The following is a 27420-nucleotide window of genomic DNA, read 5'->3' on the forward strand; positions in this document are numbered from 1 at the left end:
TTTCTGGCTTCTTCAGGCAAGGAAGCCTTTGTCTCGTTGAAATAGAAGTGCTTGTCTGTTACGACCCTCTTGAGACCCAGGAAATCCTGCACTCGGCCCATCTCCCCAGCTGGGTCACTCACCAGCCTCTCACCGCTCACAAAAAGGAAGTGGGACAGGGGGAAGTACTGCAGCCATTGTCCAGGTGCTTGGCGTAGATGCCAATGCGCACAGCACTCCATGCAGTATCGACCAGCCCAGTACTGCCATTTCGGAAGGCCAGTGCCTGGAAGCTCGGAATGGATGGGTTCTTGGACAATGTCTGATGGTAGTCCGAAATGGCCCGTGTAACAGGGTTTCGTACAACCACGATCAGTTTGGTGTCCTGCGACATGTTTGTGTATGCGCCGGGGGGCCTCCTTAGTCACAAAGTAGCTGGGGGTCTTCTCCATGGTGATCTGGCCATCCAGTGTCCGTGGCATCAGGCTTCTGGGGAGACAAGAGGCAGGGCACATATGAACAAGTTGTTTTAGGATCTCCCTACACACCCTCTAGCCATCCCCCAACCAGGGCTCTCCCAAACTGCTGGGCTTCAGTTTTCTCATCTGTAAAATTTAAGGAGTTGAACTACAATAGCTCTCTAATTTTTTTGGTTCAATGTCAGGCATTATTTCTCCTTCCTTAGATCAGCCACTCCCTTAGATCAGAGCAGGCCCCCATAAAATGAGGACCATGTCTCCTCTCCAAAGCAGATCCCACAGAGCAGTCCATATTGTATAAGTAACAGGAGGGCAGCTTGGGGGGACCCTGGAGACTGGAAAGACAAACACCCAGTTAAGTCGGCTTCAGAAATCTCCTTTTAACTAATGAGGAAACATACTATCTGCCTCCAGAGAAAGAACAGATATTGATTGAATAGAGACTGGAGCATGCTATTTTTCACTTTCTCTCTCATTTTTTTTTCTTTTGAGTCTTCTCATACAATATATGGAAACGTTTTACATAACTGCATATGTATAACCTATATCTACCTTACCCTTTGGGGGCAGGGGTATAGAATTTAGAACTCAAAACTTTAATAAAAATGTTAAAAAATTGAAGAAAAAAAGGAAATCTCCTTTCAGAAGCTCCAGACAGATCATTTGCTCTAAGCCTAACCACTAGTTTTGAGATTTGGACCATCTACTTTTATCCTGGTACGGTTCATCTGAATGAGATCTAGACATCAGTTTCCTAGTCCATTCATGTGGGACTTTGTATAGAGAGGGGTCTGAGGTCAATCTTCTTTTTCTTCAAAAACAATACTGTCATTCCTCAGTAACTGTCCCGTCCTTCCAAATGGAGAATTCTCCTTTATAACAAAGTAGCTAAGCAAAACAAACCAAAAGACTGGCCACATCTTCTGGTCCCTGCAGCCCTCCCACTTCTCTACCTAGAAAAGGGAGTTATTTCAACATCCATAGTCTTCCCACACCCTTAGATCTACCACCACAGGACAGACATCCTGGCCACATTCCATCGAAATCGAACTCGTAGCTTACAAAGGGCAGTGTAAAGAGCGTTAGATTGGAAATCTGAAGGCCTAGATTCAAATCCTGACCCTGAGACTTATTACCTAAAATGCACCTCAGGGCAGCTAGGTGGGGCAGTGGATAAAACACCAGCCCTGGATTCAGGAGTACCTGAGTTCAAATCCGGCTTCAGACACTTGACACATACTAGCTGAGTGACCCTGGGCAAGTCACTTAACCCCCATTGCCCTGCTCCCCCCCCCAAATTAAAAATTTTAAATGCACCTTATCTCTTTGGGGCCTCATTTTCTCCTCTATAAAATAAGGAGATTGGAGCAGATCCTATAACCCTCAGGGGGGAGGCATCAAAGTTGCTCTCTACTTGTCTTCTGGGGCAAAGGAGGGGGGGACCCATTGCCCTAGGGGGCCAGGGCAGGGTGAAGGGTTTATCTCCTTCATGGTCTATAACTCTGTGATTAGAGTCCCCATCGAAGTGACTGATGGAGTCGTTAGGGCTTTACTACACAGATCACTAATTGGAACAGTAATAGCTGCAGCTATCACAACCATTCTTCACAGGGAGCACCAATGCTGAAGACACAGTTAATCTTCCTAAAACACTTTTTCATTCCATCATTTACCAGCTCAAAAATCTTGCCAGGTCCTCCAATGTCCAAAAGAGGAAAAAGCAACCTTCACTGCATGGTATTCCAGGTTCCCCACAATCTGGCCCCAACCTGCAGTCCAACTTACCCCCAAAAGGCTAACTCTAGACCAACTCTGGACACAGACAGAGCCCTAGCCATCATCACGAACTGACTCCACTCAGGCCAAACAGGATAGCCCAGGAGCACAGACCAGTTCCAGAACTTTCCTCCATCCCTCCCAGCTGATAATCTATGGTAGCGGCAGGCAGAGATAGATCTAAGAGAACCCCAGTGGTCAGTCAAAGTACCCAACTAAGAGCAATAAAGATATCTGGGCCCCTGGGACCAGAAAATACCCAATGAACATAACCATATGGTCACTCCTCCCCTTCAATTATATCTTCATTATCTGAGATACCTTCCAGGGTACACAACAATCACTGCATACATCCAGTCTTAGAAGCAAATATGGGGAAGGCTGGGAATGTGAAGGGAAGCATCATCACCCAGCTCTATGTCTTAGCCAGAAAGCATAGGTTCAAATCTCTGCCCAGATACTTGCTAGCTATGTCACCTCCAGACAACTAGCTTAACCTCTCTGAGCCTCAATTTCATTTATAAAGTGAAGGGGTTGGCCTAAGTGATCTCTAGAGGTTGCCTATGGCTCTAAATCTTAAAATCCAGGTCTCAGACTGAACCCCGCCTCTGGCCCCCGCCTGACCTCTAGTCTCAGTCATAGACTAACCCTTCACCCCAGCTGAAGAGCCAGCTTCCCTAGCCACTTTACAAATGCCCACCATTGATCCTAAGATGAACAGAGCCGAGAGTGTAGCTAATGCTGCCCGTTCCCACTCCTGGGGACACAGCTCAGAGCCCCTGGCCTCGTGATCGGTGGGGTAGAGGGTCAGGACCGTCCATCCATCTAGTCATTCATTTATCTGACAAGCATTTATAGAGCCTAATTCTGCAGGGGAGACAAGAGAGGGATCGGGCTGAGCTCGGGGTCTGGCCGGGGAGACAAAACTCACACAGGAAACAATTACAGAGCGCTAAAAGGTTAGGCTGCAGGAGGCACTCAGTAAATGTTTGCAGAATTTGTTGAATTGAATTATCTGGGCCAGGCTTGGAAGGGAGGCAGGGGTAGAAGTGCAGAAAGAGCTGTTTCCCAACTGCTTTGGGGACCTTGCTCATTGAGCATCAAGCAGTGGATGTATAAAAGTTGGAATGGACTCTGGCCCCTCCTGTTTCCTGCCTCGGGTCTTGTTTCCTTACAGCGTGACTGCCCCTCAGACAATGAGGCTGCCCCTCTGGGGGGCCAGAGGCTCTTCTGAAAAGCTCCTATAAACCACAGGACACCCCCCCCCATACACACACACACACACAAAACAAGCTGGTTTGGGCACTGGGCTGTCTTGAGCTGTGTCCAGTGCTCTATCTGCCAGGAACACCACGGGAACGTGTCTCCTTTTCTCTCCTCGCACCCTCTTCCCTTGCTCTTGCCTCAAAATAAAACTCCTGGAGCTAACTCATGGAGACAGAATTTCTCACCTCCTGTCAGAAAAAAACCCAACCCATGCCTCGATGATCAAAGATTTATAGCCAGAAGACTTAGGGGGCGGGATTAAGGATTATTATTATTATTATTATTATTAAGGACTAAATCATTTCATAGATTGAGAGTTGGAGATAGAGAGGGCATCTAATCCAATCCCCTCATCTTATAGATGAGGAAAAAGAAGCAGAGAAGTTAACAACACACCCAGATGCCAGTCAGATTTGAACCCTGGTCTTCAGCTTCTAAATCCAACATTCTTTCCCACTAGACGATGCTGATGGGGATTCTTCATCCGGTGTTTGCTCAGTGAGTGTTTGTGGACTTATTCTCAAGATGTTCCTGCTGGACTTCCGCCTAGGCTATGGAAGAGGGTCACAGCCAGGAGACAAGAGAACCAAGGCCTGCCTCCTTCTGGACTTCGGAAATGAAGAAAGAAGCCATTCAAGCTCTCTGCTCTTTGTACTTTATCAGACACTTACTCTCCCCACTATCCAAATGTCTGTGCCTGCTCCTTAGTTCAGCTACATTGGGAAGAGGCAGATGACAGCCTGAGGCCCAGCCCCTTTGTGAGCTTACAGGACTAACAACACAGGGAACAGTCAGGTAACAGGAGTGGGGAAAGCAGCCCAGCTTGGGAAACAACCTAAGCAAAAACCAGGGAGATGGCTAAGCAAATGGTCCAATGTCGTTTTCACAGCCATCGGACAGAACCCCAGAGGTCACCTATCCCAACTCCCTGATTTTACAGATGAGGAAACTGAGGCCAGAGACCATGACTAGTTTATGGTCTTACAGGATAGCATATTGCTAGTGCAAAGTCGTCATTTTTTGGGGGGGTGGGGGCAGGGCACTGAGGGTTAAGTGACTTGCCCAGGGTCACATAGCTAGTAAGTGTCAAGTGTCTGAGGCCGGATTTGAACTCAGGTACTCCTGACTCCAGGGCCGGTGCTCTATCCACTGCGCCACCTAGCTTCCCCGCAAAGCTGTCATTTTATAAAAGAAGAAACCAAGGCCCACAGAGGCTATCAAAGTCATAAAATGAATTAGTGGCTGGACTAGAAAACAGGTCTTGTGACCCTCCCTCCACCACCACACATTCTTTCCATTGCAAAGACTCCTAACCTTCTTGTGTGTGCCCAAGATCCCCTTGGCAATCTGGTGATGCCTTTGGACACCTTTTTGACACAAAATAAAGTGCAAACAATTACAAAGGAAATAAATCTAAATACAGTTATACCAAAAAAAAAATGAAATTCCCAGACCCTGGGTTAAAAACGTGTACTTAAGTATGTCTATTACCTAGGATCATAAGATTTAGCACTGAGAAATCCCTTTATCCTCATTTTCCAAATAAGAAAACAAAGGCCCAGAGAGATGAGCGACAGATCCAAGTTCATACTGGTAGCAAGGAGTAGATCTGGGGTCAGAACCCAGCCTACCATGTGAATTCAGTCCTTTGCTCAGTGCTCTCCAATACTTAAGGATAGCAATGAAGCTAGATTTCTCAGGCAGTTGAAGGAAGCCTAACTTCCACTTCCTTCTCCCCCAACTTAGACCCACATTCGCTTTCTCCTCTCCTTCCCTTTCTCTCCCCCAACTACGCAACACTTTAAAATGAGAAAGCTGGGGCAAAGGTAATTTCTCTTTTACCCTAGCCTAGCACTTACCCCACACCAACCACGCCCTCAGCACAGCCCCACCTTTGAGTAGGAGGAACCTGGGATGACCAGTTTGGGACAGGTGGGGTGTAGGGGAATCTCTCTGATGTTCAACAGGGATTTCCAATCCCCCTCAATAAGGTGGGGAGAGCAGATATAGTAGGAAAGAGGAAGGGAAAAAAAGATAAGAGATAGCTCTTAGTGACATGAGGCTGTGAAAGTTGGGAGTTTTTCCTTGGCAATCAATCCTCTCTGAACTACTCAACCGAAGCCATCCTGGGCCTGTGCTGGTTCTCCCCCTACACAAAGGCTCCCACCATGCTCTGTAATTACTCTGCTGTACATTTTCATTAACTCATACCTTGCCCTAAATTACCACCATTAATTACTGATAGCCCTCCTCCTTCCCATAAGGGACATCTTCCTGGACTCCTCCACTCCACTGACAGACTCCCTTTAATTACGATCCTGCTAATTCTCATTAACCTTTGCCAGGTGGCTCCGCAATACTAAGCAGAACCCTCTGTGTGCCCAATGGAGTGCTGAGTGGATGCACTCAACTGGTCCAAGGATCCCAGGGACCCTCCTTGGACAGTTTTCATTTCCTCACCTAAGATTCTGTGGATGCTCACAATCCTCCCTCAGCCCGGGGAACCACATCCCCAAGACCACAAAGAACTCATCTTGGACATCTAAAGGGCCCACCCTGGTCATCAATGTCTGAAACTGATGGCTCCCTGATGATCAAGTCACGCCAAAACAGCAGAGAAGGTAGCAGGAGCGGGGGCAGCCAGGTGGCACAGTGGATAAAGCACCAGCCCTGGATTCAGGGGGACCTGAGTTCAAATCTGGCCTCAGACACTTGACACTTACTAGCCATGTCACCCTGGGCAAATCACTTAACTCTCATTGCCCTGCGAAGAAGGAGAAGGAGAAGGAGAAGGAGGAGGAGGAGGAGGAGGAGGAGGAGAAGGAGAAGGAGAAGGAGAAGGCAGGATGTAGCAAAAAGTCCTGAACTTACAGTTGGCCAGTTAGGTAATTTACTGGCTCTGTGATCAGCCTCAGGCTTCCCATATTTAAAGTGAGGACAATACCATTTGCAACTACTTCCATTTCAAAGTTGTTGTGAGGACAGCACTTTGAAAATGACAAAGTACTAAAGCAGTGTGAGGTTTTATTTATTATATGGTGATGTTGGCAATGGGGCAAAGGATACCAGTTACAAGGTGGCAGCCCCCCAGAGTCATGGGGTTTGGGAAGAGCTAGGGTGATACACCTATAGGGTGATCCCAGATGGCCAAATGACGAGGTGATGACATTGGGTGCCAGGGTGATGGGATCACCCTGGGAACCAGGCAGGCACTCTCTTAACAGCTCTCAAAATGCCTCTGAGTCTGCCTGCTTTATTGACTCAGGCATGGCAGGGGAATGGAAGAACGGGAAAGGAGTTAACAAGCTCAGACTCCCAGACCCTCTAATTGCCATCCCTGTAGATGAATTTCCAAAGCCCAAAACAAGCCAGCAAGCAGGGTTTCTGCTCATTCCTGAGAGCCCTCGTATTTTATTCCAAGGAAATTTCAGATCTCAGTGGCGTCTGCCATCCTGGAAGCATGCAGCGTTGCCCCTCTCCTTGGGCCAAATAAGCCTGATGGGGCAGGCGCACCCTGCAGCCCCTGCCTTTCTGTTTCAGGTTGGCATTCGGGTTCTCCCATCAACCCCACCCTGGGACCAATTCCAGCCTGTGAAACCTATCACCCAGAACTAAGAATCCAGAACCCTGTAAATTCCTCCCACTGATCCCTCTTCTCCCCTCTGAGAGAGCAACCCTAATCCTTCTACCCCGTGGAGAGACCTTCAGATATTTGAAGACAGCTGCTGCATACACTCTAAGCTAAAAAACGCCCTGAGCGTCTTCAAATGATCTTCCTTTGGTGTGATCTTAAGACTCCTCCCTCATCACCCTGGTTACACTCCCCATCAGACACATCCTTCCACTTGTCCATGTCTCTCTAAAGTGGGACTCTCAGCACTGTGTACAATACCCCCAGGTAAGGTCTTCTCCTATTAGAAGATACTGGGATAATCACATTCCCTCTCTCATCCTGCACATTTACATACATACATACATACTCGAGCGCACTCGCACACACACACACACCCCTAAGATTAAAAGCCATATCCCACTTTTGGTTCATGTTGGGCATGTGATCACTGAAGACCTCTTAGGTCTTCACATGAGTTATGGTACTGGTGTGGTGAGTTGGTTGTCAACATCTCAAAAAGTGCTTTCGCAGGGAATTCTCAATATATCATCCTGGGTAGAGCTCAGTAACTGTGCTTTAGAACTGAGGCTGCTCAGGAGAAAAGTCCCTCCGGTTTCCCCTCTGGTAGTTCCTGGCAGAAAGCTTGTTCAGTGGGTGTGAGAAGTAGATGACAATACTGGCACATCCTTCTACGCTAACCCCAATCGGCTAAATAGGCAAAAAAAAAAAGGAACCAAGAGCCACTCAAGCAGACATACACACAACTGTCACCCACTCCTACCAACTGGATCATAGGATTTCTGGATTGCAAGCTGAAAGGGAACTTAGAACACTATTTCCAATTCCCTCACTTTACAAAGGTGGAAACTGAGGCACACAACAGTTAAAGGACCTTCTCAGGATCACATAATAAAAAGCAAGCTGGTATTTGAACCCCAGTTCTCAAGATTCTGAACCCAGTGTTCCTTCTACACTGTTATAACACTGCTTTAGGCTCCTCAGTAATTAAACAAAGAGGGGTAGGCAATTAGGTAATTAGGGGGAGGGGGAAGGGAAGAAGTGAGGGATCCCACAGAGTGATAAGCACACTCCCTCCTACCCCGGGGAAGGACAGGTGCAGCCTCATGGTGTCTGCCATTTGAAATCCTGTCATTGCTCACCTGCCCTCCCACTCAGTGTCTGAGTCAGACACAGGTCCCCAGGGGGCCTGTGACAGGTGTCCTGCCTGTGACTTCATCGGCCCCAGTAGGCAGGCTATAGTCTCCTGTTGACCCCCTCCCCTTTTCCCTTCAATTATTCAAAGCAGAGGAGACTCAGAGTTCCCCCTGGACAAGAGCCTCCAACCAAGGAACGTGGGGTACAGTGAGATGAGTGCTAATGTTGGAGTCAGAAGTCCCGGGGTTCAAATCCTGCTTCTACCATTGTGTGACCATCGGCAAGTCACTTAATCACTTATGACCTCAGTTTCCTTTTCTATAAAATTAAATTGGAAGGGAATAACCTGTAAGGACCCTTCCAAATCTAATCTTAAAATAGATGTAAGGTCTTGGAACTTTGGTCACCCACAGCTGAGGGGTGAGGGAGAACAGAGAGAGGTTTGTTCCTGTCACCTACTTCCTTGTGTCTACTGCAAAATAAGAGAGCAAGTCACTAGATTAATCCATACCCCCAGTGCATGTGCGTGCGTTCTCTCTGTCTCTCTCTGTGTGTCTGTGTCTGTCTCTCTGTCTCTTTCTGTCTCTGTCTGTCTCTCTCTCCCCCTAGGAATGTATAAGAGCAGCTGCCTTCCTCGGCTGAGTCATCAGGGGACAGGGCAAGGGGCTCGAACCTCCAAAGGCTCAACCCTCACAAGTGATCCTGCCCTGGGAGCCAAGAAGGATCACTTCAGAGTCACAGTTGCCGAAGATGGAATTGGAGATCATCCACTCTCTTTCATTTTGCAGATGACACTCTAGCCATCTGAACCCATGTTCAAAGGTGATAGATTACTTTCTTTCCCTTTACTGCCCCCAAATTTCTGAGCGGCAGAGAGTGGACCTGGAAGTCAGGGAGAAATGTGGAGGTCCACCCCCTCTATACACACAGATTCCCACTGAGCTGGGAGGCCGGTGAGTCCTGGTGGCCGCACCTGCCCGTTACTATTACAAAGGGGTTGGGGGGAGGTAACACTCCTGAAAAGGTGTGGGACAAATTATCCAACACGTCTTTCTTGAGTTCCTCTCCGATCCAACCCTGACCAAGAGGCCATTCAAGACCATCAGTTGACAGGCATTTATTAAGAATTTACTGAGGGACAGCTAGGTGGCCCAGTGAATAAAACACTGGCCCTGGATTCAGGAGGGCCTGAGTTCAAATCCAGCCTCAGACACCTGACACTAGCTGTGTGACCCTGGGTAAGTCACTTAACCCTCACTGCCCCGGGGGGGGGGGGGGGGGGCGCGGGCCCCAGAGATTTACTGTGTGCTCTAAAGTCTGGACAAGGACTTTAACCTGACACACTCGGTTTCACCACCTATAAAATAGGGCAGATTGGGGGAGATGATCTCTGAAGTCTCTTGCAGCTCTAAAATCTAAAATCCTAAATTCTCCCTCTTCTTCTTCCTTTTTTTTTGGGGGGGGCGGGGGGAGAAGATTGGCAGCTTCAAGGCTTCCAGCATAGGAAATTTCCTAAATCAAGCTTTGAGAACGGGAGGTATCCCTCACTGAGACCCCCAACTGTTCTTTCAAGCTCAGCACACTCCCTGCCCAGAGAACAAAGAACTTCAGCTATTAAATTCACACAACAGGGTAACCACTGGCAGCCCTGCCCAGGAACCAGGATGGGATACTGTTGAAAAATGCCCTGTTTTGAGCAAGACTTCAATCCTAATCCTGTCTCTGCAACTAGGTTACTGTGTATATAGCCTCAGGCAAACTTATTCCCTGCTCTGGGTCTCAGTGTCTACGTCTATATAATGAAGAACTGGGTTGTTTGTTTTTTTTTAAAAATCAAACAAAGAGGAAGATGACCCATATACAACAATATTTATATCAGCTCTTTTTGTAGTGGCAAAGAGCTGGAAATTGGGAGGGGGAGTGCCCATCTACTGGGGAATGACTGAATAAATTACGCTATATGAATGAAATGGAATATTACTACATGGTAAGAAATGACAAAAGGGATGGCTTGGGAGAAATTGGGGAAGAGTTACAAGAACCAGTGCAGAGAGAAATGAAAACAATCTAAAGAAAAACACATTCAAAAGATTTAAGAACTCTGATCAATGTAATGATCAGTGTAGAAATGATCAATGCCAAAGGACCACCTCCTGACCTAGGCAGACTCAAGAGGGAGAATGAAATAAACATTCTGGTTATACCCAACATAGAAATTTGTTTTGCTTGACTATGTATTTGTTAAAATATTTTTTCTTCTTTTTCCACTGGGAGGAGAAGGATTGGGATAAGAATATTACTAGGGGAAGAAGAGAAAAGAAGATCATTGAAGATTTTTTTAAATACACAGAGGAAAACATAAGGAAGACCAGAAGGAATCACAGACAAGCAGGGCAGCTCTGAAAGTTATGTTGAATTGATTATATACTTTAAAAGAAAAATAAACTGCATATGATGGAGATAAACAATCCTTTCCTCTTGTTCTAGCCTGTATACAGAAATGCTCTCTTTATTTGATGTTTGTTAAGTACAGAATTTTTTTTTAAATCTAAAGGAAAAAAATGAGGGGGTTGTGCTGGATGATCTATGAGGTTCTTTGATTCTTTCCCTACCTCCCAGTGCCAGCCTCTAGGGCTGAGCTGTCTAACTGAGCCATTGACATTGTATTTGCTGTAAACCATCCTCTCACCAAGCTGCAGATGTTGCTACAGATGTTCCCTTATGATCACACTCTGGTTCTTCTCAACTCTGGAGTTGCCATACCCAGCCAGGCCCATAGCCTGTAAACCCAAATGAGGACAGAAGAAAAACTCCCCTAAGTCTGTTCGACCTAATTCCCATCAGATGGAGAGGCTCAGGCTGCCTTTGGCCCAGGTCCAACACAAGGGCTTCCTGAAGAGGGAGGGTGGGGCCCGGCCATAGGCCCAGGCCCAACCCTGCAGGTCTCCATCTAATTGCATCCCTTCTTAGGTTGGCTGGCATGAGCATGCCTCAGGGCACCCAGGTAGCCCCAGCCTGTTTAATTATTTAGCACCTACTTGACCCTTTCTAATTGGGGCTCATGGGACAGTGGGAGAAGAGAAAAGGAAAAAATACGCCCTAATACCAGCTCAGATTTCTATGGCGTTTCGCAATGTACAAAACACTTTTCCCCCCATCAATACCAGGAAGAAGTAGGTAATGTGAATATCATTCCCATTTTACAGAAGAGAGAGGAGGGAAAACTTAACTCAAAAGCCACAGATTGAATACACTTTGGTTTTCCTCACCTGTAAAGATGGTCCCCATCCCTGCCTGTCTCCTACTAGATAATGGGAAAATTAACCAACACATCTCTATCAAACTCATGAGTGCCTAGCACTGTGCTGGGCCATACAAGAGATAGAAGTAAGAAACACAGGAACTAAGGCCTCTGAATGTCTCAGGTGACTACACCCTGCCTGGCTGGTCAACCTCAGGGCTGCCAGCACAGGAAGTTTCCAATCAAAGGCAGGCTCTGCAAACTGGAGGTGTCCATAGCCAAGACCCCAACAGCTCTTCCCAGCCCAGCACTCACCCTTCTGAAAGAGCAGGGAACTTCAACTGTTAAACTCACACAACAGGGTAACCATGGGCAGCCCTGCCCAGGGAGCCAGGCAGTGCCAAGGGGCTGGTACCCTAAACCCACCCATGCCCATTCAAGAAGGTGGCCCAGGGGGTGAGGAGAGCAAGCTGGCTCTCAGATGCACACTCCCTCTCCCTCCACAGTCCTGTGGAGTTTCCCGGCCTGTGTTCATCGACACAGCAAAACAGTTCCATGTGCAGCCCCCGCGCCAGCCGGGCCAGGCGGGCGCTGAGATGGCTGATTCCAAACATGCTTGTGGCTTCATTCCCACCTTGGGTTTCAGGCTTTGGGAGCTGCTCAGCAGAGACCCGCCAGAGTAAACAGGCAGGATCCACATGGCAACGGAGAGTCCCTGCTACCACTCCATCCTTCCCTCCCCGCCCCCCCCCACCCCCCGCCCCCCCACCTAAGGCAAGTTAGCAGGGAAAATCCAAAGACTATGGTAGGAGAGTCCCCCAGCTCAGTCTCTCCCCAACACACAGGGGCCAACGGGGCTTCTTAACCTTTTGTGTGCCATGAGCCCCTTCTCAAAATAATGTTTTTAAATGCATAAAATAAGACACATAGGGAAACCAATTACATTTGCAAACCAGTTATCAAAATGTTTTAAAAACCAAGTTCACTGGCCTCAGGTGAAGAACCCCTGCCAGACAGTGGAAATATCCTTATTTGCTCACTTGGAGTCTAAATTCTGAGTATCTTCTAATTTTCTTCTTACTTCAGCTAACTTTGGTATAAAAATAAAAATAATAATAATAATAACAACAACAACAAGACCAGGGAGTCTAGGTGGCGCAGTGGATAGAGCACTGGCCCTGGAGTCAGGAGTACCTGAGTTCAAATCCAGCCTCAGACACTTAACACTTACTAGCTGTGTGACCTTGGGCAAGTCACTTAACCCCAATTGCCTCACAAAAAACAAAACAAAACAAAATAACAAGACCTAGACCCCCTGACTTCTAGGAAAAGGAAACCGAGAGACCCAGAAAGGAGAGGGAGGATAAATGATGCTGGGAGTGTCTTGCATAACCCACAAGGCCAGCCCTTGGCTTCCAGTATTGGGGAATCCCAAAATGCCCTAGGAACAGTCTCACATAGATCACAATCAGAGCTACTGGTGAAGTTCACATGACCTCCTTATAGAGAGAGAGGAAACTGACTGTGGAGCCAGTAAATGACTTGCCCGAAGTCCCACATCTCTTAAGGGCTCCCTCCCTTCTTGATGCCAAGCCCTTGCCTACACCCTCTCTACCCAATCCCGCAGCTTTCCCCATAGCTTGAATCCAGGGCCATCTCCAGTCACCCTGATATCTATCCTGCCACTGGACCCAGATGGTTCTGGGGGAGAGAGTGAGATTGGTGACCTTGCACAGCCCTCCCTCGCTTAAATCCAAGTCACTGCAAGTCATGACATCACCCCGATGTCATGGTCCTCTTGGAGAATGAAGAACAAACAAAACAACCACCACCACAATAGCTTGAACAGGAACAGCACAGCTGTATGAGTGCATATACATCTCTGCAGGTATGTATGTTTGTGTCCATATGCACCTGCATGCTCCTGTTTATGTCACCCAGATCAATCCATAAACAAGCATTTATTAAATGGCTCTGGTTCATCCCTCACTATGATAAGTGCTAGGGATACAGAGACAAAAAAAATGAAACAGTCCCAGACCCCAAGGAGATGCTGTTCTAGCAGGAGAGATGACATAGGCGTGCAGAAGTACATCTGAGATACATATGAGGCAAGACACAAGATAACCTTGGGTGGGAAGGTACCAGCAACTGCTGAGGGGATTGGAGTAATGTGAAGAGGGGGGAGGAAGCAGGAAAGACCTCCTCTGGGAAGTGGTGCTTGAGTAGAGTCATGGAAGAAATGGAAGTGGGGGAATCCGAGCCACAAAGATGAGGAGGGAGAACATTGGGGGGGGGGGCAACTGGTACAAAGGCACAGAGATGAGAGATGGAGCATCTGGTAGGAGGGAAAAGTGCGTGAGCCAGTATGGTCTAACTAGAGACTCTATGGAGAGGGGTGATGGGTAAGAAGAGACATAGGGAAGACACATTAGTGTGAGGAGAATCTAAAGCCACCCCTGCTGCCCTTGACAGTGTCCAACATTGTTCTCCTTCTTTTGGGGGGGGGGGTTGGTGGGGCAATGGGGGTTAAGTGACCTGCCCAGGGCCACACAGCTAGTAAGTGTCAAGTGTCTAAGGCTGGATTTGAACTCAGGTCCTCCTGAATCCAGGGCCAGTGCTTTATTCACTGCACCACTGAGCTGCCCTCACATTGTTCTCTTCTAAGAGTGTCTCCTCTTTCCTCCCAGGACATGAACATCCTAAGGGATGCGTATAAGTCTCCTCCTCCTCCTCCTTCTGCCCCACCCCAAACTGAGACTCCCAGAGACAGGACATGGGTCTGCTTCTTGGTCTCATCCCATGCTATGAGTTTGTCTTGATTCCCCTGGGCAGACATTTACTAGTTGTGTGACCCCGGGCAAGTCACTTAACCCTCATTGCCCCACCAAAAATAAAAAAAGTTAATGACAGATTTAGAGCTAGAACCCAGGTCTCCTGGAACCCAGGAAAACATTTGTTCCACAGCATCACAAAGCCTCCTCAACTCTGTTGGACCAACACTCAACCTTCCCAAAGTGCTCCCAAAGAGCCCAGCAGAAAATTCTAAAACATTTACCCCAGGCTAGTCTGTCTATAGGGCTTTCCACATGTCAGTAACCACATTTGGAGATGGAGGCTGGAAGGGGGGGGGGGTGATCCTGTTAGAATTCACAGAGAACTTCTATGAGCATTTCTCCCTCCCTCCCTCCCTCCTTCTCTCTGTCTCTGTCTCTGTCTCTCTCTCTCACACACACACACACACACACACACACACACACACACACACACACACACACACACTCACAATCCTAGGGTGGGCACCAAGCATGGCTCAGACCAGGCACCCCCCACCCAGGTCAGGGAAGACCATGTCTCTACCTCCCTGCCTCCCTCCATTCTGGGAGCTTCCCCAAGGGTGTTAGCCAAGGCTCCTGCTTTCTCTATTTACCTCTGGAAAGTCTGTCTATACATACATACCACTTTCTAGTTGCCAGTGACCACAGCTGGCCTATGTCCTACTCAGTCTATGATCTAAGAGGCAGCTAACTCTAGTGGAAAGTCACAGAACCTGAGGGAGCTCACAGAGGAAGGAAGGGAGGAAGGAAGGAAGAAAGGATGGAGGGAGGGTGGATTTATGGAAGACCTACTATGTGCCAGGCATTGTGCCAAGCACTTTCTAAATATTATTTCATTTGATCCTTATTTGAGAATAACGTGAGGAGACAGCACAGAAACAACTATGTCTATAGAAAAAATATATACAGGATATATTGGGGATAATCACAGAGGAAAGGTCCTAGCATAAAGGGGAACTGTGAAAGACATCCTAGAGAAGGTGAGACTTTAGCTGAGAGCAGGACGAGGAAGCGAGGAGGGAGGGCACTCCAGGTTGGGGGCCAGGAGATAGAACATTTTATATGAGGGGCATTGAGGCCAGTGTTACTGGACTGTGGAGTATGTGGGGGGAGCAAAATGTAAGAAGACTGAAAAGGTAGCAAGGGTCTGTCTGGGCTATGGAGGGCCTTGAAAGTCAAATAGAGGATTTTATATTTGACCCTAGAAAGTTATAAGGAGCCACCGGAGTTGCTTGAATGAGGGGGTGTGGCATGAAAAGAGGACTAGATTTGGGGGTATGAGAGAACTGGAGAGGAAGCCCCCCTCAAACACCTTCGAGCTGTGTGACAATGGGCGAGTCACTTCACCTGAGTCTCAATTTCTTCACCTGTAAAATGAAAAGAGCGAGACCTGTAGTAATGTACTTACTCGTTGAAAGGAGCAAACGAGAAAATGCATGCAGGAGACATTTGACAAACCTTGAGGTACAAGATACATGTCAGCTACTGCATACATTTGCTCCCGGTCCCTCCTAGCCCAGGCTGCTGCTCTTCCCTGACCCATAGCAAGATGTTGGGGAGAAGAGGAGCAGGGAATATCCACAAGCTCCCAAGGACCTCCGAAATCATCTCATCCAACCCTCCCATTTTACAGATGAGAAAAGTGAGGCCAAGAAAAGTTAAGTGACTCATCTAAGATCCCACAGATAGTAAGTAACAAAGCAGGGATCTGAACCCAGGTCCTTTAGAATCCTAAAGCCATCATACACTTTCCACTATAGGATCTGGTCTTCTCTCTGGTGGGGTTAAGACTCCTGCTCCTACAGAAGCTGCTATCACTGGAAAAGCAGCAGCCTGGGGAGGGGGGAGGCCTGGGTTCTAATCTCAGCTCTGCCACTTGATAGATGTGCTGCTTTGGGCAAAGCACTTCATTTCTCCAGGCCTGTTTTCTCATTTGTAAAACTGGGACAGTAATCGTCACCACTACCTGCTTTGTAGTAAGCGAAGTGCTCTATGAACCCTAAAGAGCAGCTACTCATGTTGTCTGAGTTGTGTCCGGTAGTGAGGGAACAGTCCAGAACCTTTTCTGTCTTGGGAGTGATAGGACTCAGTTGGCTCTAACACCACATTTTCCAGACTAATTTTTACTTTTATAAAGCCATGCTGCTGGTGATCCGTCTTCCTCCTCCAAATTGTTTCACAAATATGGTTCAGTGGATAGAGCATTGGACCTGGAATCAAGACCTGAGTTCAAATCCAGTCTCAGGATACTTACCAGCTGCAGCTGCATGACCTTGGATAAGTCACTTAAGTTCTGTCTGACTCAGTTTCCTCATCTGTAAAATGGGGGAGGGGGAATAATAGCACCTACCTCCTAGTGGTGTAAGAATTAAATGGGATAATATTTATAAAAGTATTATATAAACTTTAAAGCTCTGTATAAATGACATTAGTAGTAGTAGTAGCAGCAGCAGCAGCAGCAGCAGCAGCAATATTAGTATTAAATTGGTGCTGCCTCTGCTGTCATGCCTCTCTGCTGGGCAAGGATGGACACATTTGCAGCCTGGGGCATTTTCTAGGCACTTTTTTTACTTCCTCATTGGAGAGCTTGATTTATATGAGTTAAACTTTTACAGAAAATAGCCATAGTCAAGATCAAGCTCTTTGCCGCCCCCTTATTGTTTATATTGACTCTTCTTTGAAGAGCTAGGTTGATGCTTTTGCAATCACTCAGGGTATCTTCTCATTTTTGTCCCTTTTCCTGATTTGGTGTTGATTTTGACCCTTACTCAGACTAATCAATGGACTAAATGAGACAGCACTAAGTGATCATTTCCCGTCTCTCAAGGTGGAGTCGATTTCATTTTCTGTGTCACTGTTCAGAGCTCATCATTTTCATCCTTGACTTCTTCTGGAAGAAAGCATTAATGGGACTGAGATGTATCAGAGGCTTTGAGGCATCACTGCTCAAACCTGAGTGATATTTTCTAACATTTGGGGGGGGGCATCCTCCTCTGTGCCCCACCTCCACTCTGCAGTCGCCAAGTCCTAAACTCTATTGCTTAACTTGGTTTCAAGGATCTCATGAAGTTCATTGCAGAATCTCTTCATCCATTAAGTGAGGTTGGCATAGAAGTTGCAGTTATCTTCCAGGTGGTCTTTTTTACTCATGGTCATCAAGAGCACAGCAACAAGATAATCTAAGTGTGGGGGCAGCTAGGTGGCGCAGTGGATAAAGCACCGGCCCTGGATTCAGGAGTACCTGAGTTCAAATCCAGCCGCAGATACTTGACACTTACTAGTTGTGTGACCTTGGGCAAGTCACTTAACCCTCATTGCCCTGCAAAAAACAAAAACAACAACAAAAAAAAAGATAATCTAAGTGTCCCCCAAAATGACGGTTCTCATTTCCTCCGGGGGCCTGATGAAACCAGCTCTTTGTCTCTCTCCAGGGACAGCCTGGGAGCCATATTTCCTTTCATTAGTTACAACTTCCTTGTCTTCTGGTTTTGTTTATCACAAGAATAGCAATACTGATGTGGTTCAGTTCTCTTGGAGGTATTTCAGCACTGACCCTTGGACAATAATCTCTGTACCTATAGTTAAACTGGTCTAAAAAGCATGCTTTTTTTTTTTTAAGTATCTTCTGTCATCTTCTCCTCTCCTCTGCCCTTGAAACTATAGAAGAGCCTGGGATTGCATAGGACTAAGGGCCATTTTGTATTTTGTTCCATGGGTTACCATGGTGGCCAGTCCCATCATGATGAGCTCCTTTATACCTGGCTAGATGCATTTCTATGCCAGCAAACTCATTCTGTCATTGAGAGAGATTTCCTTGAAGATTTCTCAGCATGGTAGAATTTGTCAGAACTTACCCTCTACTGGAAGAGCCTTTGAGAAGCTAGAATCACCTCCATGCCACAATGAGGCCTGCCATTGCCTCCCAACTGGAGTTCAAATTCCTTTGCCCAGGCTAGCCCTCAAAGTCTGCCATGGTCGGAAGTTACCTTACTTTTCCAGCCTTATATAATTCCACTTTCTGCACTCTATGCTCTTGTTAAACTGGTCCATTCTCTAGTATCCCAACAGGCCCCGTGCCTTTCGCCTCCTTGCCTTTGCTTATATATCCCTCCCTCTTTATCTCCCTATCCTTTAAAGCCTAACTCAAATGCCACCTCCTCCATGAAGCCTCTCCTGCTGTCCCATCTGTAGTGACCTTCCCCTCCACCTCCAAACCTCACATAGAGCTCTGTTCTGCAAATTTTTTTTTTTAGCGAGGCAATTGGGGTTAAATGACTTGCCCAGGGTCACACAGCTAGTAAGTGTTAAGTGTCTGAGGCCGGATTTGAACTCAGGTACTCCTGACTCCAGGGCCGGTGCTCTATCCACTGTTGCCACCTAGCTGCCCCTCTACAATTTTTTAATGCACTTATATTAATATACATTATCTGGGGCAGTTAGGTGGCAACAGTGGATAGAGCACCGGCCCTGGAGTCAGGAGTACCTGAGTTCAAATCCGGCCTCAGACACTTAACACTTACTAGCTGTGTGACCCTGGGCAAGTCATTTAACCCCAATTGCCTCGCTAAAAAAAAAAATACATTATCTGCATTGGTGTCTTATCTCCATTCAAGGAGAAGCTTCACTAGGTAAATGTTTCACTTTTTTTGCACAAAAACATGATTAATGAATATTTCACAAATAAAGTTACCAAATAAGCTTCAATATATCAGGGTCCAGTTATACAATGGCTGACCAATGGTGGGACTTAGCCAAGTGAGGGAACCCAAGGACTGAGGACCAGGGTGAGAATAGAGTCTCCCTTCATGACTAAAACTTCCCTCTAAGCCCTCCTCCCACCGCCCAGAGTCCTGGGAGCCCTTCCTATTAGGGGCTGGGTGGGGGCCATGGGCCCAGAAAGAACAACTGCTTTTGGTATTCTTAATCTAAACCAGAGAGCTAGTGAGCAAATGTGTGTGCCTGTCTCTCCATTCCCCCCGCCCCCCCCCCCCCCCCCAGCAAACGCCGGATTCAGCAGCAGCCCCAGTGCTCACAGGGAATGCTTTCTAACAGGACTGGAATACAGCACAAGGGATGGGGGGGGGGGCAGGGATAGTGACAGAAGAGGCATTTCTGTACTCTGGCTCTAAACAACCCTCCCGGAGGAGGCCAGAAGGGATTTGTTTCCAATCCAATTTAGCACCATTGTTTCAGGAGAGGGTTGGGAGTGGGGGTAGGCTTCCTTAGATCCAGGGGCCCAGGACAGCTGGGGGCTTCCTTGCAGCTCAAGGTTCTCCCACAGCAGACAAACAGCACTGGTTATCTGATCTAATCCTACTCCCTTTTCAGTCAAGCATTGGGTTAAACCTCACAACTCTGGGAATGGGCTGTGGGAAGAGTTTCCCTTCTGGATCCTGGGGGGGAGGGGGGAGCAGGATACCAGAGGCTGACTTTGGGAGAAACTGAGTCTTCTCTACCCTCAGTCTGGGCACGTGGGGGATTAACAGAAGAAAGAAAGGGTGGTGGGAAGCCTGGAGGAACTCTGGATGTTCAGACACTAAACAAATCATTAGGGTCACCAGCTTCAACCCTTGAGATAAAAGAAGAGCCCAGCTGCTAAGGAAGAGGTGTGGGAATGCACAGCCAGGGATCTTAGCTCTGTCCTGGTTGATTCCCTGGACTATCTACCTCTAGGTTGGCATCTGCAAAATGGGCCAATTTTTGTGTGGGGGTGGTTTTTTTTGGGGGGGGGGGTTCATCAACTTTTTTTTTTTAAAGCACCTCAGTGATTCCTCTTGTCTTTATTATCACAGTCATTTTAACCCTCCCCCCAAGATAGAATTCCCTCATCTGACAGAGGAAAATAATTAAGAGACCACATCTGACAGTGTACACCAAATTCTGCCCTAGTAGTCTCTGGCCTCTGCCATGAGGTGGGAGGTATGTTTCATTATCTGTTCTCTGGGGACCTTCATTGGTTTTTCAATTACTTCGAGTGCAACTTCCTTCTACTGATCAAAAAATAGAAGACAACCACAGTCATGTGGTTGACAAGGCTGCTACTAGGCTGACCTCAGGGGCAGGAGAGGTAGAGTGAAACCAGGGACAAAAACAGCTAAAGCGCCCAGGGAGGCTCCCCTGGAGGCATTGCTGGTGACTTTCCGGGACATTCATTTTTACCCAGACTTGGTTTCTCCAGGACTCATCCCAAACCAGCATAACTACCCCAAGCCCAAGTGGACTAAACTAAATGCCCCACAATCAGACTATCTGGATGTGCTACTGTGATCTGGCTCTCTCCACCTCTTTCCTTCCCTGTGGAGTCACGCAAGGCTGACCCAGTCTGAAAGAATTCCTGCTTGGGTTCTGCCCAGGTAAGTCCAAACTTAGGGGGTGGGGATGTGGGAAGCAATTCAGTTTCCCCTGCTCTATTTATTCCCCCATCCATACAAGCTTGCCCATCCCAGCATCATAGATTTTGAGCGAGAAGGGACCTCAGAGTCTATCATTTTACAGATGAGGAAACTGAGACCAAGGGATGTTAAGTGATTTGCCAAAGGTCACAAGAGTAAGACAGTGAGTTAGCAGGATTTGAACACAGAGCTAGTGTTTTATTCCACTGTACCAAAACTGTCTTTAAAAGTGTGAATTCTCAACTTTTTCCACCCATCACACATCCCTATTGGGCACTCTACCTTTTAGGTCAGTCCCATCTTCAACCTGGGCTCTGTGTATCTAGAGTGACACTGAGTCTGGAAGCAGCCCTCGAGGGGTTGGTTCACCTTCCCATCCTGCATCTGAAGCAGTACTCAGGAAGACACCCTTCCCCCAACCCCACCCCCAGTGGAAAAGTCTGTCTCGGTAGAGAGAGATCCAGGGAATACTTGGCCCCAGAACAGGAAACAAAGCAGCATCTCCCCAGAGCCACCTTCCCCTCCCCTCTCCCCAATCCTGGGGGTCAGGGGAAGAATTCAAGGGAGAAAAACTGACTCCAAAACTTTGAGATCAGAAAATCGCTTTGCTAAATCCTTCTCTTCCGGACAAAGGGCCAGCCTCAGCAGCAGCTAGGCTCCCAGCTCCAGGAAGCCCTGCAGGATTTCAGGGTCGGCTACAACTTGAAACTGGCTGGGGATTTCCTTTCCGTTCCCCGCCTATTTGAAAACCGATTACCCTCTTCAAACCCGGATAGATTACCAACTCCCCCCTTCTCCCATTCCCCCTTCTTTTCTGGAAAGAAAAATCGACAAGAAAGGGGAAATTAATCAGAAACAGCTTCTGAAGTTTCCTAGTCTGCTGCTCTGTTTCCAGTCTCCCCAGCACAGTCACGGCTCGGTTCTTTGAGGGATGGCTTTAAGGGTTGGAGGGAGAAAAAGATGGACCCTTGGGTTAGTGAAGAACAATCACCCAGAACCAAATGTTTATGGTTCCTGATCCATTAAGACTAATTCATAGCGTCCTAAATTTGGGAGACTAATACTGCTCCTCCCAAAATCTACTTCCATCCCCTACCCTACTCTTTGCTCATGGAACACCCTGCCCTGGACAAGAAGAGCAGTACTAGCCGTGGGTCCCTTCCTTCACACTCAGACCCCTAGAACTGAAAATGACCAGGGAGATCTATTCAAAACTTCTCATTTTATAGATGAGCAAAATGAAGGTAAAGCGATTTGTCCAACCTGCTTCGTAAAACTTGGCCTCAGCCCGAATCGCCAAGATATTTCCCTTTCCAGATCCCTCCTGGTTCTTTTGTGGTGTGATTAATCACCTAAGTGGGATGGAGCACCAGAGTCCAGAGATGGTCCCCCCAAAGTAATTCCTGATTCCCACTCCAATCCAACTACTACTCCCAGAAGGGAGGGGATAGGATCAGCAGGAGAAACTAACCACACACTATTCTATTCTTTTACCATTGTAATAATACTGAGACTCAGAGTACTCTGTAAAACCTTAAAAACTACTTTTTATAGGTTTCAGCATTCTTATCAGATGCATGCTGGTCCATGGCCTGCTTTCTTTTAGGCTTCCCAGAAAAGGGCTCTAATTCCAAATGGGGCCTCCTCCATCCAGAGGAATACCCCCCCTTGGGGGTATCTAGAGTGGGCAGCAGGCTGGAGAGGGGCACAGCTAATCCTGACCAATCACAAGAGCACTTGGGGTACCTTCTGTGTACCCTCCCCCTGGTAGGGCCCCAGTTAAGAGGCTTCTATGGACTAGTAGAAAAGGGACATAGCCACCTCCCATCACACCTCACACCGTTGTGCACATGGTTCTCTGCCCGTGGGGGATAGAAGTAGCACCAAAATTTTCGCCTAAGACCCTAGCAGGTACCTCCCCCAGATACTGTCCCATATGCTCCTTTCTCCCCTTTGAGGAGGGGGCCAGGGTCTGAGTCCAGGGGACTGAGGGGGAACCACACCCCCATACAACCAGCATCTTACAAATTGTCTAACAAATTATCTCTGCTGATCCACATCTGGTATGCATTTCCCTGTGGCTTTCATCAAGCCCCAGGCGACCAACTGCTCCCTCAGTCTCGCCTGACTGTCCAGATAAGTTCCCCAGACAGGCAGTAGAATGGACGGTCCCTCCCTCAAAAGACTCATAGACAACTAGAGCTGAAAGAGACCCCAGAGATCTAGTCCCAAACGCCTCATTTTACACATGAGCAAACTGAAGCCCTCAGAGGTAAACTGACTCGCCCAACGTCATACAGCTAATAAACAGCAGAGCCAAGCTTCAAACCCTTCACTCCAAGTCCAGCAAGCTTTCTTACATCCTTCTGTAGGTATCAACACTACAAGGGCCCAATTGGGATAATGCTCTTGAACCCCAACTCGGTTAACTCTGGGACCACAGTAATTAATATCATTTTAACAAATGTCCCTTATCCCCAGGGACTGAAGGGAACCCAGGGATGCGGGTGGGACCTGGATTACCATCCTCATTACAGATAAATAGCCCTGTCTCCCCCATCATCTCCCCTCCCCCTAGCCTGGGCTTTGGGCTGAGACTCCGAGAGAGACTTGAATAGCAAAGAAAACCCTATAATACCAGAGGAGTTGCATCTGCATAAGGTCCCCCTAGAGGGGTGTGGCCTGTATTTCAGGGAACAAAGCAACAGAAAGGGAGGGTACTCTCATATCCCCTCCTCCACTGTGAATCATCCAATCATACTATTTAGAGTACAAAAATCTACTCCATAGCTCTGCAAAAGAACTTCAGGTAAATTGGATTAGCAGGTTAGAGGTGCCCCACTTGGTCAAAGATCCCACTTGGCTCCAGGCCAACTCGGCAATCCCTCTAAGAGTTTGGGGGTGTCAGGTCCTTTCTGGCAGGGCTCCAGGAGCCTTTGTACCCAACCTGAGGGAGGTGGGGACTGAGTAAATCTGAGGCTCGGAGATGCCGTCACCCCACACCCACCCTTCTAGAGCCTGGTTAACGGCCACAGTGTTGTAGCCATGCCCCTCCCCTCCCTTCCAGTTTTAGGGATAGGGGCAGCAGGGAGAAGAAAGGAGAGAAGAGGAAAAATGGTCCTTGGGTGAGGATGGGGAGCGGGGGAAGGGTGTGAGGGGGAAGGGCAGCTTTCCACCCTAGTCCGGTCTGAATTCAAATATACCCTAGTCCCTTCTCTAAGTAGAAAGCCCTGCCCCCACAAGCTGGGCTAAGGAACCCCACTCTGTTCCCCACCCCCAGAAGCTCTGAATAACTGAAAATAAAGGACAGAAAGAAGGATGGAGGGAAGGTCACTGCACACAGAAAAAGCAGTTCCCCAGGAAAGGATGGGGGTGGGGGGGTGGGAAGGGAAGGAGAGGAATGAGAGGGGAAGTTCGCCTTTTAGGCAGGGGACCAAGGACTGGTATTCAGGGGTCCTACCCTCCACCGATGATATGCTGGGTACCTGAGACTATGTGCCTCCTCCCTTTCACCCCTATCCCCCACCCCCTTGACCCCAGTCCCCTCCCCTAAAGGTCTCAAGGGTTGTAACTCATTGCTGTGAGGAGAGAGAGAGAGCCCAGGGCTATCTCTGTTGCATGTGGCCCAGTGGCTCTACCATATGGTGCCCATCCAGAAGGATTGCTCCCTGGGGGGCCATCCCCCCCCACCCCGCCTCACTCAACAGCTGCCCCCTCTGAAGCTGTTCCAATTAGCCAAGGGTCACAGAGCAGAAGATTACAATGGTGACTTCAGAGCAGGCAGCAGCCACAGGCGTGTGCTCAGGGAGCACTGAGAGTCAACGTACGAAAGTCATAGGTTTACACATACATACATAAACTCTCCAATATGTAGACAGGCCCAAGGCATCCTCGGGTACCACATCTACATGCATTAGCATCCACATACAGCTGCCTCCAAGAGTCAAAATTCTGCTACCTGGGCTGACTCTGAGGTAAGGAGGGCAGGAGATGACCTCCAGACTGCTCAATGAATCAATAAGGCCCTGGTCATCGGGAAGGGCATTTAATGAGGTCACATGTCTCTGCTCCCTGCAGACTAATGCATGCTGATTACTAATAAGACCCCAGTGACCAGTGACTATATTAATGCCATTCTTCTTCCTCCCCCTCATCAATTCCCTGAAGTTTGGATTCCCCAGGACCCCCTTGGGTCTGACCCTGATGCTGCAGGTTGTAGACAAAGGCACAAGATTGGCCTCCAGGGACTTGGGGACTTCCTACCATCTCTGCTTAGAGTGGCCCACTCTATCAGCAAAATTCTGCCCATCATCTACTCTATGGGGATATCCACACCAGGTAGACCCCCGTTCTAAGACAGCACAGGGCAGGGGAGGGTCTGCAGGCAGGGAAGCAGACAAGAAAGAACTGTCAGTCAGTCCAGCTAAACCCAAGAACTCAGGTCCTTGCAGCTACTCCTCTCTTTCCTCTACCCTACCCCACCTATCTCCAGTCTACTGGATGACTGCTAGGTGGAGGAGCAGTAGATACAGTTCTGATCTTGGAGTCAGGAAGACAGGAGTTCAAATCTACCCAGACACTTGTGTTACCCTGGACAAGTCTCAACCTCACAGTCTCACTTCCCACGCAGGGCTGTGGTGAGAATCCAATGAAATAACACCTATCGAGCACTTGGAAAACTTCAATATAAATCACTATATAAATGCTTGATATTATTATTATTACAAGGTGAAAATATCTCAAGTCTGTTGAACGCACTAAAAAAACTACACTTTTCCAACCACAAACACCGATCCTGCCAACAAGTACATTCACACCCACATACAAACACCCTACTATGAACTCACGGTCCCATATAAACACATTAAGGAAAAAAACAACACCCACACAACACCTTCACACCCTCACATACCTACAATTACACACACTCCTATTCTTCCCACTCGAACAAACACAAAGAAAACAAATTTCTTGGAAGCTCCAAAGAGATGGTCTGTATTCCCCTGCTCAACTGTAAGGCTGAGCTCTGGTTAATGACTGAGCCAGGCAGCCCTAGCCCTAGCCCTGCCCCCTCACCCCTAGGACCTTCCTTCCTGGGCGGGCAACCCTCGGGTCCAAGGCAGGCTACCCTTCCAAATGGCTCCCAGCAAGACAGCAGGGTGAGGCAGTCGGATTCTAAGGGCTCTTTGAAAACTGTTTTAGGGCTAAACCCTGGTATTAAGGCGCCTTTGCTCAACCCTTTCATTAGCCAAGTTCTCAATCCCCACCCAAGCTTAATACAGTCAAAACTTCTCAAAGGTCAGTAATAAGCTCTTAAATATGGGCTCCAATTAACATTCAGGCTTCCCTGTCGCTTCCTGCTCTATCCTACTTCCTCCTCAGGGTGAGCAGCTATAATTATTTGCTTCAGGATTCCTGGGCAGAGCTAAGTAGCAAAATCCACTTTAGCTCAGGCATCTAAAGACCCTATTAGACTAGCCAGGGCTCTTGGAAATTAGGACAGCCATTGAGATTTTCTTAACTTGGGGCGGGGGTGGGGGGGTGGGGTGGAGAATGACCTGGAGAGACAACAGGATTATTTCAGAATGGGACAAAGATCATTAGAGACAGGACTAATCCCTGGGGGGCTGGAGTGGTTATTGACACTGTGTTTCAATCAATAAATGAGGGCCTGGCCCAGTCCCTTCTCACTGACTGCCAGAGCTGGCAGGCTTGAATTTCTTCACTGGAACCAACAGAGAATCGTGGCAGAAATTTCAGACATTCATTCATCCATCCATATGTAAGAGGTAGCAACTCCTGAACCTTTGGTGTGTGGATTCCTCTCTTCAAATTATCCCCAGTTATATGCTTATTGTTTAAATTAAAGTGGCCCAGGTTCCATTCCTCCTTTCCTAATTAATTACTACCTAAGGAAGCCACTTGACCTCTCAGCCTCAGTTTTTTCATCTATAAAATAAGAAGGTTGGATTAGAGGATCTCAAAGGTCCCTTACAACTCTATGGTACTACAGCTGATGGGAAGGAGGGGGAGGAAGGTATAGAGAACATCAGTACATCTGGATATTACCAGAGACTTCCTGGGGAGTTTTAGAGGCTGGGACTGAGACTTCTAGTTCCAACTTTCTCTCATTTTTGGTGTGACCTGCTAATAAATCCCTTTTCAGTTTCACCATCTGTAAACTGAGGGAATTAGACCAGATGACCCCAAAGGACCCTCCAGATCTGCCATCCTGGAAGTCTAGAATATATATAGAGGGCTTTGTTTCTCAGGAACCATCTCTTCATTATGCAGAAGCTACCTACCCGACATAAAAGACTCCCCAAGAATTTGTTTTGCATGACTATACATATTTGTAACGGTTTTGTTTTTCTAGTTTCCTCAATTGGTGGGGGAGGTGGAGGGAGAGGAAAGAAGGAGAGAATTCACAATTGAAAATAAAATTGAATTAAAAAAAAAAGACTCCGCAAGATGATCTTCACCAGTATCTTCAAGCAGAAATATTTACTTCCAAACTTCCTCCTACCCAGTTCCAGGGAAACCCAGGTTACTTCTGAGAATAGACAACTGATTCCTCCCATAAACACGGGTCACTAGGAATGTAGGGGGGAACATAGCTGTTCCCTCCTGAACAGACATACCTGCTTCCTGCAAGCTAAAACTGTCTCCTCTGACCCTCTCT

The 27420-nt window shown here is 47.7% G+C and overlaps 1 protein-coding gene across 1 annotated transcript in view; it reads right to left on the reverse strand.

The window, feature by feature from the left end:
• Positions 1-27420, reverse strand: part of HS3ST6 (heparan sulfate-glucosamine 3-sulfotransferase 6) — a 32901-nt gene that overhangs the window by 435 nt on the left and 5046 nt on the right. Inside the window, 4 exon segments of the mRNA XM_043979274.1 lie at positions 2-26; positions 28-178; positions 181-376; positions 378-468. Of these exon segments, the coding sequence (XP_043835209.1) occupies positions 2-26; positions 28-178; positions 181-376; positions 378-468 (463 nt within the window).

The sequence above is a fragment of the Dromiciops gliroides genome, chromosome 1 (genome assembly GCF_019393635.1).
Source record: "Dromiciops gliroides isolate mDroGli1 chromosome 1, mDroGli1.pri, whole genome shotgun sequence".
Lineage (NCBI taxonomy): Eukaryota > Metazoa > Chordata > Mammalia > Microbiotheria > Microbiotheriidae > Dromiciops > Dromiciops gliroides.